Source organism: Schistocerca nitens, chromosome 2, assembly GCF_023898315.1.
Source record: "Schistocerca nitens isolate TAMUIC-IGC-003100 chromosome 2, iqSchNite1.1, whole genome shotgun sequence".
NCBI lineage: Eukaryota > Metazoa > Arthropoda > Insecta > Orthoptera > Acrididae > Schistocerca > Schistocerca nitens.
Window position 1 is genome coordinate 544,439,065 of NC_064615.1, and position 15,374 is coordinate 544,454,438.

Here is a 15,374-nt window from a genome sequence, read left to right on the forward strand (position 1 = left end):
ATGATGGTGAAGGCCATCTGCGGGGTCTATATTTATAGAATCCAGCCAGGCACGCGCCTTAAGCAGCGTCGGGTAACCTTGGAAAACTTAAAGGAAAATAGCCGAATGTGATTTGGTATCTCCCCACTAGAACAGAAAACGGCTGTATCATTCATGACGGTGATGTATCTTCAGTACCAGGAAACTGAATGTCGTTTCTGCCATGTTAGTTCTAGGCGACAGTCAAAATGTCATCACATCGTTTCGTTTCCGGAATTTTTAATGTTATTTATTTTCTGTTTACGTGAATCCACTGAAGACAAATAAACTTACTAATAGAAAAATATGGGTGGATATCCTTATCAGACTGCTAATAAAATGATAACTATATAAGCATTTGTAAGATTTAGTAGCAAGGCAAATTGTGGGAGAATACGCGATAAGATGCAGTAGTATCGGAATTTACAGCTTACAGAAGCTGGACGCTATAAAGTGGTGTGCATTGTTCGTAATGCTTCAGATAATTTATAGGAAGAACTAGCAGATAATCGGCTTGTTGAAAAGCCTTTGGGGAAGAGCAGAGCATCTGAAATTGGCCATGATCTTAGCTCCGTATGGCCAACATCTCTGTGTACACGATTTAAAACATTTAAAAAAATTATTCTAGTTCCTTTTTCTAGTCCCCGTGAAAAGATTTAGTACATATGCAACTGGTAAAACACCATTTACAAAGAAAACTAAAGAAACTTAACATTGTCATCCTAAGTACGTATGTGTACCTGTGTGGGATGTTAGTGAGATGTGAAGCAGCATCGCCACTTGCTACATAACCGTTTTTGTGTGACTTTGAGGGTATCTAAAGCGTAGGGGATCATGTTTTAACTGGAAACACTTTACACACTTTCGCTAGTTGCCAGTTCTGTAATTGAAGGTAAATATATTTTCTTGTTCTAGTTTTTAATGTTGGCATTCACTTTTAACGTGATGCAGGTTTTTTCTGAAATTGTGATACTTACTGCAGGAAACTGAAGTTTTCTCCAAGTGTGAAAACTTGTTCCCCATTACAACGTAGCATTCTACATAGGTAGAAATATTATATGAAATTAAAAGACACTGCTATCGAGGCTACCTTATGAGTATCGTAATTAATTGTTTATCTGTTAAATTATTGCTTTACTACAAGCCAAAAATCAGTCAGTGAGCCGGCCGGCGTGGCCGTGCGGTTCTAGGCGCTACAGTCTGGAACCGAGCGACTGCTACGGTCGCAGGTTCGAATCCTGCCTCGGGCATGGATGTGTGTGATGTCCTTAGGTTAGTTAGGTTTAAGTAGTTCTAAGTTCTAGGCGACTGATGATCTCAGAAGTTAAGTTGCATAGTGCTCAGAGCCATTTGAACCATTTTTCAGTCAGTGATATCAAATGAGGCAGAAGCTTTATCAAAAACTAGTTACCAATTAAATACTTTTTTAAACTGAAGACCTTGGGACCTAACAGAAATTTCCATTTTAAAGGTAGATAAAGTTGTGTGTACATTAAGGAAAACCAGTTAAATTGCAAATATGACATGTTCCATGGTAAAAGACATTCTACTGTCTCAGCATAGAAGATGGCGCACAACCGACGCCATATGTTTACAGTCTATACGTTATTCAGAGTGTCTCTCGTAAGAGTCGTTATGTGCTTTTTCTCTGGTGTTTCAGCAGATATTTGGAATTTCAGTCTGGCATTGTGTAGCTGGAGTTAGCTCTTACGAATAGTGCTCGTTTCGTCATTCACGTGACGGCTAGTGTCGAAGGATAATGACGATTTGTTTCCCGTTACAAGCTAAATGATTTGTTAAGGATATATAACTTGACATAACAATCTGTAACTGAAGAATTAACAACATATCTCAAATAGTTCCAATATATTATACAGGACAGAAATGTGTGGATTTAGAAGTATTTATAAATGCAGCAGAAAACAAAATTCAACATCGAAGAACAACAAAAAAATATAGGAAGTGATCTCCAGGGCGCATTCCTTCATGTGATTCTAAAGTAAATAACTAGACTGACATAGCGACTAAAAAAACATCACTTGCTCCTAGGTATACTATCCACTAGGTAAAAGACTCTCCCGTTCAAAACGGAAAGCCGAAAGCAAGGTGAACGGTATAAACGATCAGTGACCTCTATACGTATATACCCCCTTTTTTCGGGAATTGAGACATCTGCATTAATAGATAGGTTTTATTGAAAGAAAAAAAAAGTTCCTTTCAAGATTTTTGCCTAAATTTTTTGTGCTATTTTAAAAAAGCGTCTTGAGCAATTTGTAGTGACTCACTGTTTTACTAGCTTCTTCTCTTCTCACTTCGGCTTTGACATAAATTGCCCCGAAGAAATGGATATATCAGCTATGGTATGTTGGTGAGCCGTAGCATGTAAATTCCGTAGACATTGGTGTTTTCATTTCCTTGGCTGTATTTCAATGACACACAACGAAAAAAATGAAAGTTGCAATGTGACAGTATGATAACCCGTCGTTTTGACAGTGGCTGTTAAAATGTTGTTGATAACAAGCATGACACAGCCATCGATAGCATCCTTTTATGTACAAGGAAAGTCGATCTGCTGCTTGTTGTTGCAACCACAGTTCGTGGAAGGGAAAATCAGAATGGAACGCTACGATAACCGATGGATCGGGTGTTTAAATATATATAAACGAAAACACAACGCAAGAAGCAGTAGTAGTTCTTACTGAGTACAATGAAGGCTGCACTGTTGCTTGTTGCTGGTGAGTATTGGCAGAATTCATAAATTTCCATTCACGGTAACCTTTTTCCCTTCGTTACTTCCTTTTACATAGTTCCTGAAGAAGTGTTAGGTTGTGAAAATCTCTTTCTGCAATCGTCGAAGAATTGATCACTGCCGCAACTGTCGAAGTAATAGTCAGAAAACAGCTTAGAGTATCGAGTGTTCTAGGACTGTTCCACTCGCTGGTGCTCGCGAGCCGTGTAGTGCATAGGTACTCGACGAAAGGTGTTCTTGTAGTCTATATCAATAATTTCAGTGCTTTTACAGTATGACCTGAGCAGTTACCAATATTATGTCTATCAGAATAAAATGTGTGTCAAATCTTATGGGACTTAACTGCGAAGGTCATCAATCCCTAAGCTTACACACTATTTAACCTAAAATATCCTAATGACAAACACACACACACCCATGCCCGATGGAGGACTCGAACCTCCGCCGGGACCAGCCGCACAGTCCATGACTGCAGCGCCCTAGACCGCTCGGCTACTCCCGCGTGGCGTGTATCAGAATAGTACTTATACACCGTTGAGTAGTTAGAGAGCAATCGAAGAGAAAATTCGAAGCGCCACGCGAAGGCGAAAACAACGCTAAACAGACAATGAAGTATGATGGATTTTACAGGCTTGCAAGGCGAATAGGGTAGCACAAGATAGGAAAATATACAGGATACCAAACTGAGGAATGAATGAGCTGTGAATGTAGAAATTACCGAACCACATACCAGAAAATGTGGGTAGCACACTTTTATTGTTTGCTGAGAATTCAGTTCTCCTAACCCAGCAATAACTGTATAGAAAAAGTGACCGACATAAAGATAAATTCGCTTTATGGATGAAATAGCAGCTTGCATGAAAAGTGACTAAACGGGAATGCAGTGGTAGAAACGAAACTCATCATGTTATATCACTGTGTTAGGTACAGCCGTAATAATCTTGTTACTGTTGCCAAATATCGGTGTGATAATAAGTGGAGTTCGTCAAGCATCTCCTTGTTTAAACGTGCCACCCTTCACTGTATCTTCTCTATGTCTGTTCTATCGATTCCAGACGGATGAGAAGTATTCGGGGACCCAATGAGAGATTTTTTTGCAAGCTATCTCTTTCGTAGGAGAATTATACTGTCTTAAGAATTTTCCAATAATTCTGAGACTGGCAATGGCTTTTCTTGCATCTGGTTTTGTGTGGTCGTTCCACTTCAGGACACTTCGGACAATTACTGCTAGGCACGTTCTAGTTCCAGTGATTGGTCGCCATTAGTGTAATTTAACAGTAGTGGATCTCTTCACTTATTTGTGCCCAATGCATTATACTTGATTACGAACGTGGTCAACTTCCAACATCTCCCCCAATCGTCCAGCCTCCGTAGATTTTCATTTTCCTGCAGTCTTCAGACATTGCAGCCTCACTACAGACAACAGTATCGTCCATGATGTATCTCATGAACCTTCCGCCGTTGTCACTAAATCATTTATATACAGGGTGTTAAAAATGTATTCCATGTTTTGAGTGAGTGTTATATGGACGAAAACAACAAAAAATTCCAATAAACATGGTATGTAAAATGCGCACTTTAAGAGGCATGAGCCCTTTTTCATCTTTGCTACCGCGAAGCACATCTCGTCTACTGTAAACCCTTTGCTATTTCTGTCTACAGAATGCAGTAAAAATGAGAAAACAAATGAGACGACATTATTTGGTTTCTATGTAACGGTATATATCGCACCTATACTCTTCAGTGCATAAAAAGATTTATTGTGACATGTGTACAAACGGTTAAATTATTAACAGAAACAAGGTATCTAATCCGAAGATTGCCTTTCGAATATAGACAGTTACAAACTAATTGTTACTGCATGAGTGTTTACTGTGTACAACAACGACAGAAATGGAAAAAACGTAATAAATGAAACTTTTACTGAAGTTAGACCGAATTCTGAAATCTTGCAAGGTCAAGTGAGCAAGGCGGATAATGCAGCAAATAAGCAAAATGCACTTGTGTGAACTTTGATGTAGAAAAGATCCGTAACATGAACACTAAAAACGTCAATATGGGTTGCAATAATGTTAATTATAATTATGCTACGACACGCAGCTGTCTTCATTAATTTCAAAAACCTTCTAGCGACTGTGTACTATGCCCATACACGTGCTCGCTCACTGATATTTTGCCTTGCCTCTTATAATAAAACCATTTCTATCACAATCTCCATTTGGCATTTCCGCGCCAACACACGCGTCTATACCAGAACACAGAAACTTCACAACTCATCTCTACCCGATCTCTCAACCCAACGAAGTTATTGTTACATGAAATATATTACTCGTGTTTCGTGCAATAAAATATCTCCGACATTGTCAGCGTATTTGCTACAGCTATTTGACATAATTATTTCTTATTTATTCTTTTAGAATAAATTATATTTTCATGATACCAATTACTGACAAAATTAATAAATATATGTAGTTCAGGAAAATTGTATTGAACTCCGGACATGAAGTAGCTGAAGAATACGTGAGGCACTGGGTTGTAGTGTTACAAACAGAGCTCGTAATGTAATCTGCTTGTTGCTGCGTACATCCTATGCTTGTGAGCCATCGCTCTGTAATAACACGCTTCCTTAGTGCTAGCAAGTTCAGAGTAAAAAGTGTAACATAAATTTTTTACACAAGCTATTAAAAATACGAATTGGTCCTGTTATAATTAAGGAATGTGCTCCACTTACCCAGAACTGTGAATACGGTTTGGAGCAAAAACACTAACAGATGTTTACTGCACGTTGTATTCACAGACAACAACAGAAGAACGTGTTCATTTGTTTACTGCGTTCCGTAGGTCGTTCGTCCTGCGCTAGAACAGACGTCTCTCACAGTAACAAAGATCAATAGCCGGCCGGTGTGGTCGAGCGATTCTACGCGCTTCAATCTGGAACCGCGCGTCCGCTACGGTCGCAGGTTCGAATCCTGCCTCCGGCATGGATGTGTGTGATGTCCTTAGGTTAGTTAGGTTTAAGTAGTTCTTAGTTCTAGGGGACTGATGACCTCAGATGTTAAGTCCCATAGTGCTCAGAGCCATTTGAACCACTTTTGAAAAATCAGTAAGTGCCCAGAGCTCTTGAGGTATGCATTCCAGAGAACATATCTACTTGACATTTTGGCCATGTTTTAATCCAAAGTGTCACCTCTCCAAATATAGAATACTTTTTTTTAACACTGTGTAGTGTGAACACTAGTGACTACGTCGCCCTTCTTTTGGGTGCTCTTTAAATTGTCTTCCCAACTGTCGATTTTGTTCCGTTAATAGCAATGTGTTGAGTTATATCTACAGCGATACATATCTGTATCGAATATCTTTCGGAATAATTAAAGAAACGAGGAACTAATGTGGGCTACATTGTCCACGCTCTGGAGCTGAGCTATCGCGAGATTTCTGTTTGCAGAATTCATGTGAATTTCTAATGGAGAAGATTCTCGTCGTCCAAAAATAGTCATAACGAGTGAATGTGAAACGTGTTCAATCACTCTGTACGTTAGCGATTTAGGCCTTCAATCATGCGCAGCCGCGCGGTGTAGCCGCGCGGTGTGAGGCGCCTTGCCGTGGTTCGCGCGGCTCCCCTGCCGGAGGTTCGAGTCCTCCCTCGGACATGAGTGTGTGTCTTGTCCTTAGCGTAAGTTGTTAAGTTAGATTAAGTAGTGTTTAAACATAGGGACCGATGACCACAGCAGTTAGGTCCCATGGGAACTTACCACAAATTTCCAATTTCCAATCATGTACGCTTTTTCAAATCGATTGGAAAGCTTCGTTGGTCCTGCAACTTACGATAAACTTCTGCTCCAAGGGAAGAATTTTCTGCATATAATCTTACAAGTATCACCCAGGTCCATATGATTTTCTACTTTTACACTATTGAGCAATTTTGATTTCTATTATGCGCATCAATTATGTCCACGTCGACCATATGAGCGCTATGGGATAATTGGGTGAGCCTTCATTCCATGATGAAACAGTTTCGAAAGACCGATTTCAGTAATTCGACCTTCTCTTCATGAACTTCCATTTAGGTGCCAGTACGACCAAAAGGTGACTGAATAGGTAGTGTAGACGCATTTTCAGGTCCGATACTTCTTAGGATTTTTGATCGTATCGGTTAGTGACATTTTAATTTCATACACATGGTTACCTTCAGCTTGTGATTGTTAACAAGGCTCTGCCGTCGTTTAAATCTCTATTGAAGTTCTCCTTCTTTTAGGATGGGCTTAGTAACATACCACGTGAGCTGTGGTCAGTCTTTGCGATCCATCGCAAGCCTACTTGGTACTTACAAGTTAAGATGCGTTGTCAGAACTTTTATATTTCATCCATTTGTGCTTCACATCTTCTTCATCAGAGCAGATAAATATTCGATGGTGACAGCTCAAATACACTGCAGTTTATTTCCTGCTATTCTGCTAAGGAGGCATATTTTAATATATCTCGTAACTTCTTTTTCTTAGTTTTTACACATGGAGTCATAGAAGCCTTAACTGCTCTATAGTGACAGTCTCTCCTTTACGTAAACCCATTCGGGTCTGTTATTAGATCCTGTCTGTTACTGGATCACGTAAGATATTCCCCTACGAGTCGGTTCTTTGAATCATTCAGAACAGTCTCATACTAACCCTGCCTCTGGCACCAGTTTTGATCACATGGTTCTCCGATTTAATAGCTACATGATACCGCTACGTTAACGTTTGGAGTTGCAATCTTTTAGCAGTAGATAAACAGTGAAGTATGAGTCTCATAAATGATACAAACTGGAACTAGTAGCAATATCTCCCTTGTTGGGTTAATGAAAAGACGGGTTCCAGTTCAATTATACAACAATAAATTTCCTTCACCATTTATTATGTTACATACGTAGCACGACACGTTTCCCGAATTTTTTCCCAGTTTAGAATATTGTAGGAAATAACATAATTTTTAGATATGGTGTCTGATTGTATGCTTGTTCTCCCTCTAGTTCCTTGTGGTCCTCTTTTTATCTCCTCATTGTAAAAAAAACGGAAAATTTAAACCATGGAATGTAAATGCTGCTGTTTTGGATAATATTTTTGAAATATGTAATTTTGGAATACATCACAATAGTTCAGAAATATTACGCCGATTTTATAGATGCTCTTGATGCTCTTAGGACAAAAACAAAAATCGCTCAGTGAAAGTAAACGGAATTTGCAGCAAAAATTGTCTGCACTGGATGTATAAGAGCGCGATGACAGCACATATTTATATATTTATTAGGAGAAAGACGACACTAGTCGATACTTTAGCGAATATAGGGGATTAAAAAAATTCTATGAAACTATGGGATTGAACTAGAGAGCAGCAGCAAACTATTAAGATCTCGAATTTATGCAATGGATCAGAATCTTAATAAGGGACTTCGTTCATGGCAAAGCAATTTGTGTCTAAATCGATTCGTATAACAGAATCTTTGAGGATTTCAGAGGATATTCTTGGTTACTGATAAGTATATGCAATTGCGACAGTTTATTCCATACATTGCTACGTTACAACTAAACACTTTGAATAAACTGCTCCGCTGACAGTAACAAGCCTTGGTTCATTGAAGTTGGGGAATATTAAACGGTTTGCTTCGCTAAATTTGTATGGGCACTACATGCGTATCATATAAATCTTTTTATCAAAACACGTAATACTTGGAATACAAACACATGTAGTGCTACTGAAGACATAGTTCAGTAGGCGAAGACGTGCAAATTACGCTGCGTGCTGTTAGCGTGATATTTGTTGAAGTAAACATACACGAACGTTCCACATCCACGCTTCATATTACCAAACGTTTCTTCTTCAGTTTCTAAATAAATATAACACGCAATAAGTATGTATGACTCTAAAGCATATCTGGGTGCCCTTATAATGCTCAACATGTTGCCTTAATTTTTCTGTTGCATGTTAACTACTGCAATGCAATACAACACCCCTCGAAAAGGGTAGCAAGCATGACAAGGCATATTAGAGACCGGCTTCCCCTCCCGCCTACCCCCTCCAACCTAGTATTCTTGACCATGTAAAGAACTTCTATTAAACGTACAACAAGTGTAATTTTCTCACACAGGTTAACGAACGTGTAGCATGAAGGTACTAAAATTAGTTAAAGTCCATCCATATTGCAACTTACAAAATGAATCACCGTGTTTAAAATAACTCTTTGTGTCAAGTGTGTTTTCACTACTGTATGATGTAACAATATATGTGCTGCAGGACGTTGAAATACAAAAAATGTACTATGCTTGCACAGTATAATTGCTATGAAACTAAAATAAATAATTTTGGAATTTTGTTTAAGTGGCCTTGTAAATCATACCACAACTCTCGCTATTATAGATGTTATGATAAATGAGTGCACGAGTTGTTTTTTGCTAAGTACAAGTCACATAGGTAACCATCCTTTGGCCAGTCACCATTTTCATCGCCATACTTGATGGTGATACCATATAGAGAGACTTAATTGGAACAGGGGTGACGTTTGATCTACTGCAAGAAGCCCTTCATGGTTAATTCCACCTGCCCTGCGACACTTCGTTGCCTATATTGGATTTGCGATGTTAGATGGGGTCTGTCATATCGGATACCATCTTGGCGGTACAAGGAGAATATTTCTCCTTGAACTTAACTTGTCCGAGAGGGATGGGGGAGACATTAAGATATTATACAATTAGGAAAAATTAATCCTGCACTTTAATCATAACTCTGTTTTGACTTCCAAGTGTCATACATGATCTCCTGTCTATCCTAGAACCAAGTTTTCCCTATTGTGGCAAGGGAGGTTGAGGATGACATAAATCATTTGCTGTTCAGGTGGTAGGAGAGTATGGCGTCGTAAATCAGCTCGCACACGGTCCAATAGTGGAACAGTGAAGTAAAAAAGTGGTTCGATGACTCTTCTGCCAGGCACTTACGTGTGAATTCCAGCAATGCTAAGGTAGTGATGTATCGTTAGATGAAGATCTCTTTGTTCAGGGTATAATGTAGGGAGAGAGATTTATAAATTATCTGGACACAGTGATGATGATGAAGACTGGATGAAATGTGGGTTTGTATTGGTATTGTTCCACTACTCTGACTGTAATCAGTCAAGGTCCAAAACCGTACGTCGTATAACCATCACGAAATATTAATGTCACAGCAGCCTCACTCTTCCCAAATCTCATTTCATTTAAGATTTTGTAAGCGTTAAGAACTGTTGAAGTACATGAGTAGCCCCTTATCACTCTACAATCACTTCATAGGTCGTAAAACCACTGACACCATCCCAACATGCAAACTACCTGCAATACCGTTCCACACAGCGTGACAGTCTGATACGGAATGACCCCTCAGCTCACAACGACAACGAGTTACTGCCCTCTCGGACATATAAGTCCTCGGATTCAATGCCGAAACTCACAACGAGCGCAATATTTAGGAAGTGGACCTATGGACCCAATAAATTGGGTTGCTTCATATGTTGGTACCGTTTTTCCATAATTTTAGTAAACAGAACAGATACACATAACAGAGGCTTTAGCCAGTAATATTTTCTCCTTCACTGTTTACAATGCTAGGGTAACTTTTCTATTCAGCGACTACAGAAATCAAGTGGTTTTTCAGGCGAAGACCTCTTTGAGCCATATTCGGAGTGCATTTTCATCCGGCAAGCAGGTTTCATGAACGTTGTTCGATAGAAAGCGGAAAAGGAGACATACTGATGGCACAAGATCGAATGAATAAGATGGTGGGTAATTACTTCCCAACCCAACTCTTGCATGCTGTTTCTTGTCAGTCTAGGAAAATTATGGACGCTGGTTATCAGATGTAGCATCACTTCACGCAGTCCTGCTGGTCGTTATTCTTGCATTACGTCTGCAAGATATCTCAGCTGTTGAGAATAAATGCCAGCAGAGATGGTTACTCCATCGCTCTTCCACCACATGTGTAACATTATCATTCGTGGGTGCGTGTAGGTCTTTTTACAGGGAGTTGCTGCTTTGTTTTAGCTCAACCAATTGTTTCTTTTCCTTATGTTAGCATAAAGGCACCATTTCTAATCAGCAGTAACGACACAGTGTAGGAATAATAGGTTCTGTTCACGAGCCAATGGATGACGAGCAAGCACAGATGGACATATGGCCGCCCACTAATTTTTGTGATTTTGGCTCTGAGCATCTGGTACCAATACACACGACTTGGAAGCTGCTCCATTGCATGCAACTGTCGTACGATGGTGGAGTAATCACAGTTTATCACATTTCCGAGTTAATGAGTAAACTGACGGGTACTTGTGAAATAATGCGTTTAAACTATCTTCATCAAACCCGAAGGTCTTCCTGAACATGGAATCACTAGTGTCAAAACGATCCTCATACAACGAGATAACCATTTCATTGCTCTGTCCAGTAGCATTATCCCTATACCCTGTGCAAATGTAACTGTCTACTTCCACTGCTGTCACCCCTCTATTTAGTTCAAACAAAACTATACGCCGGAAATGTTCCGATTTCTGCACTTGACACTCCATTTTCTTGCATCTACAGCTCCACTCATCATCTCCAAACTGACAAACTGACAATCTGTAAATGCAGACGGCAACAGTGAACTACAAATACAAAATGACATTCGATAAAGATATCCATAGCAACTGGAATAACAACATGAAAAACAAAAACACTTCGAACATATGCACCAACCTTATGAAACATGTAGACGTTATAATTATAACATCTATGTCGAGTTTAAAGTCTTCGTCTTCTGTTCTCCCTAAGATAACGTACATTTTCCAATGTTTAATACTTTTCACATAATTAAATAAAACATGAAATTTGTGAACAAGTGCCTATGATAATTGACCAAGTAATGACTCTTGAAAGAAGCTAGGAAAGAAAGGTAGCCTGTGCGATAGAAGCGTCTTAGTTCTATATTCAACGCTGCTATTATGGTTCAAATGTCTCTGAGCACTATGGGACTTAATTGCTTAGGTCATCAGTCCCCTAGAACTTAGAACTACTTAAACCTAATAACCTAAGAACATCACATACATCCATGCCAGAGGCAGTATTCGAACCTGCGGCCATTGCGGTCACGCGGCGCCAGACTGCAGCGCCTAGAGCAGGTCAACCACTGCTGATATTACATTACGTATAATTAAACACTTTCAAATGACGAGAGTATTTCATATGGACAACATTTAATATTCAATTACATAAGCAAAAATAACGTTATAAGTTTTACATATGACTTTTTTACTAATCGTGAAGTACGAGGAATGTCATGTTCCGAGTAAGTGTCGAGAATGTGATGATCTGGCATGTTTCCACAATGTAAAAAAAGTGAAATATAATAATTCAATAAATAAGATAAACATGGATGCGAGGATTTAGTGATGGTAGCTAGTGTCTTCCGTGTAATTTAGCGCTCACCTCACCTCTTCAATGCCTGCAAAAAACTACGGATATCATGTCTTCGGCAGCTTGCTCGCCGGTGGGAACGTGGCTAACGAAGCTGGTGCAGCCATCTGCCCTTCCCTCGGCTCTTCAGCCAAGTCAAAACGTACAATTCTAAAGTTCCAATAAGTTTAGATCGCTGAATAGCTCGCCAGCGTGTGTGTTACGTTACACTGTGAATGAATTAACGCAACGAATCTATCAGGGATGGAGAAGACAACAGAGTATGTTATATGTACTGTCATTCATTTCCTCCTGCTTGAAAAAAATTCTCTGGGCAAAATACCTGTAACCAAACCTATCACTTGATTTTATTATTCATTGCCTCATTCGCTCTACATCTGTAAATCTTTTGTTTGCTAATTGGGAAAGGTAATTTCCTTTCTGTCAGTCGTATTTGCATAAAACCGTGAGGCTCTCTTGTTACGAGACAGTACGTCTTCAAGTTTTCTAAATAATGTCACAAATATTCGGTATTGTCATACTGTAACTTACGTGACTGTAGTCCCATTGGTTTTCATGTACGTCATAGGGACTACCAGCCTCAGACTCACACTGCCAGCCAATAGGGCATCATTACCGTCCAGTGGAGGTATTTTAGCAAGCGCCAAAGTCGTGCTATGAGTCCTTAGAGTGCGTTGTATCTAAATATTTGCACATTAGGAGAGAGTGGAGTCACATTGCCAGACAGTACTGATGAACTGCTACATGATAGAGTGGCACTAACACGCAGTAGACAAAACCGCATTCTGTAATTATGTTTATTAACTTCTTCAGCCCTGGTAACAGTGGTGGAGGTCCACGGACAACCAGAAGAGTCGACCACCGTCGCCAACCCACAACCAACCACCGTCACCCATCCACAACCAACCACCGTCACTACCACGAAACCAACCACAGAGAGCTCGCCCGCGCAAGACGAAGATGCCATATGTGTGGAGGCAGACAACACTTTGTATTTGTATGCTAATGTCCAGAAGCTGTATCATTGCTACTACCTGCTACCGAAAAGTAAGTCACTTTAAACAACACTATTTGCTACTTAGAATTGATAAGATAATAACAGACAGTTTAGTATAACATTTCATGAAGAATTCCATAGTGCATGTGAAAATATGAATAATATCAAACATTCAAGAGAAGGTGGTTACCCCTACCTGATACTCAAAATGCATGAAAATACCTTCCCGCACAATGCAAGACCCCGAACTTTTCAAAATTGCAACTCTTCGGGATTCTTCACCAAAACTATTTTGGATCAATTTGCTGCACGCAGTTAATCCACTTTCCCTATAATTTGCGATCCCCTAAAAACTGCTGCATTTTTTCACCTTCTACAGTTCTGAATCGGAATTATTAGGATTAATCTGTATAACTCGGCACGATGTTCGTCAGGGGCTATAGTTTCAACATTTTACGAAGGGATATTTGAATAGGCGACGGATGTTACAACAAGTGCTGTGATCGATAGCATGTGATTTATTTTGACGGTGTCGTGTTAGCAGCTTTGTACCAAAGCCTACACACAGAAAAACAACATATCCGATAGGAAAGTCCCACTTTTAAAACTAACCCGTTTAAGTCAGGAAATGGCATTAGTATATATAAACAATAATGTATCGCCCGGTGTATAAATTGACAGAGGAGGAATACTATGATGTCTGTTTTAAAAAGCTCAAACGACGGGTTATCAGTGCCCTTGAATGAAATTTTCACTCTGTAGCGGAATGTGCGCTGATATGAAACATCCTGGGAGATTAAAACTGTGTGCGGACCGAGACTCGAACTCGGGACCTTTGCCTTTCGAGGGCAAGTGCTTTACCATCTGTCTTTCTTTTATCATAATGACTTGGTACTATCATGACACTTCAGTAGACCATTGTCAAATCATCATGCAATGTCAGCTGCTAATGGCAGAAAAAATTAACTATGATGACAGAATAATAATAATAATAATAATAAACCCCGTGGAGGCCCGGGAAAAGAATAGGCCTCTGGTATGTTCTGCCAGCCGTAAAAGGCGACGAAAAGAACAAACCTCTAATAGGGCTAACCCCTCTTTTAGTGTGATTAGTTGGTTCAGGACAGAACTAATGAAGCCTCGGACAAGCGCTGTCATTGTTGCGGACGACGCTTGAACCCTATGCCCGTCCACAATGGTAACAACACTGCTAGCCATACGGAAAATGATTTAAATCCAAATAGTGGTGTTTTGCAGGATACGCTTCCTGCAACCACTCTAGAAGGAAAACAAAGAGGATGAGATGGATAGATGAAGTTAACCGACACCTCATGTTCTGTTATTACCAAGCAACAAACGTAGGAACCAACACAACTGGATACAGATCACAAGTATACACAACATTTATTATAAGATACCCAGAATTAAAGTTTTTAACAGAACAACGACTAGCTGAATAGCTAGATCCGTGGAATAACCAAAAATAACAGGATACCCCAGTCAGAATTAGAAAACATCAAACAACAAGTGCAACAAATACTGGAACAAAATAATGTGCAATCAGAAGAAGAAAATACAGTAATGGACTCAAACCTCCCAGAGCAAACAAACAAAGAACAACACGCATCAATTAAACAATCAGAGGAAAACGAAATCTTAAGACCACCACCAGAACAAGCACAAATAGAAAACGAAGTGACACACATGTTAGATATAGAAGAAGAATTTCAGCTGACGTATATAGAATACAATGACACAAATACAGACATAAGACCATTCTTGCATAGACCACCAAATAACCCAAAAGTCGAAACAACAATAACAGCTATCAACACAAACATACACAACAAAATAAATGAAAATACAACTATGGAAGAGTTACAACTACTGGTTTATATAGGAGCGCTCACTACACTAAATATACACACTAGGCAGAGATCAGAACCAACCAACACACAGAAGAAACCGTCAAAACCAGCATGGCAACACAGACTACAGATCAGAATAGAAAAACTGAGAAAAGACATCGGACAGCTAACACAATTTATAAGAAATGAAATATCAGACAAAAAACGAAAAAGTTTAGGTAAAATCTCACAAAAAGAAGCGATAGAGTAGTTAGATGAAAAGAAGCAGAAAGTACAAGCATGGGCCAAACGAC

General features: G+C 39.4%; 1 protein-coding gene across 2 annotated transcripts in view; it reads left to right on the plus strand.

Moving 5' to 3' along the window:
• The first annotated feature begins 2,607 nt into the window (after window positions 1–2,607).
• LOC126236541 (uncharacterized) overlaps window positions 2,608–15,374 on the plus strand; it is a 206,194-nt gene continuing 193,427 nt past the window's right edge. Inside the window, exons 1-2 of one of the 2 annotated variants that reach the window (XM_049945919.1) lie at window positions 2,608–2,753; window positions 13,030–13,263. In XM_049945919.1, the coding sequence (XP_049801876.1) occupies window positions 2,726–2,753; window positions 13,030–13,263 (262 nt within the window). In that variant the 5' untranslated portion in view covers window positions 2,608–2,725. The remainder of the gene's footprint in view (window positions 2,754–13,029; window positions 13,264–15,374) is intronic. The other variant, XM_049945920.1, reaches the window with a different exon arrangement.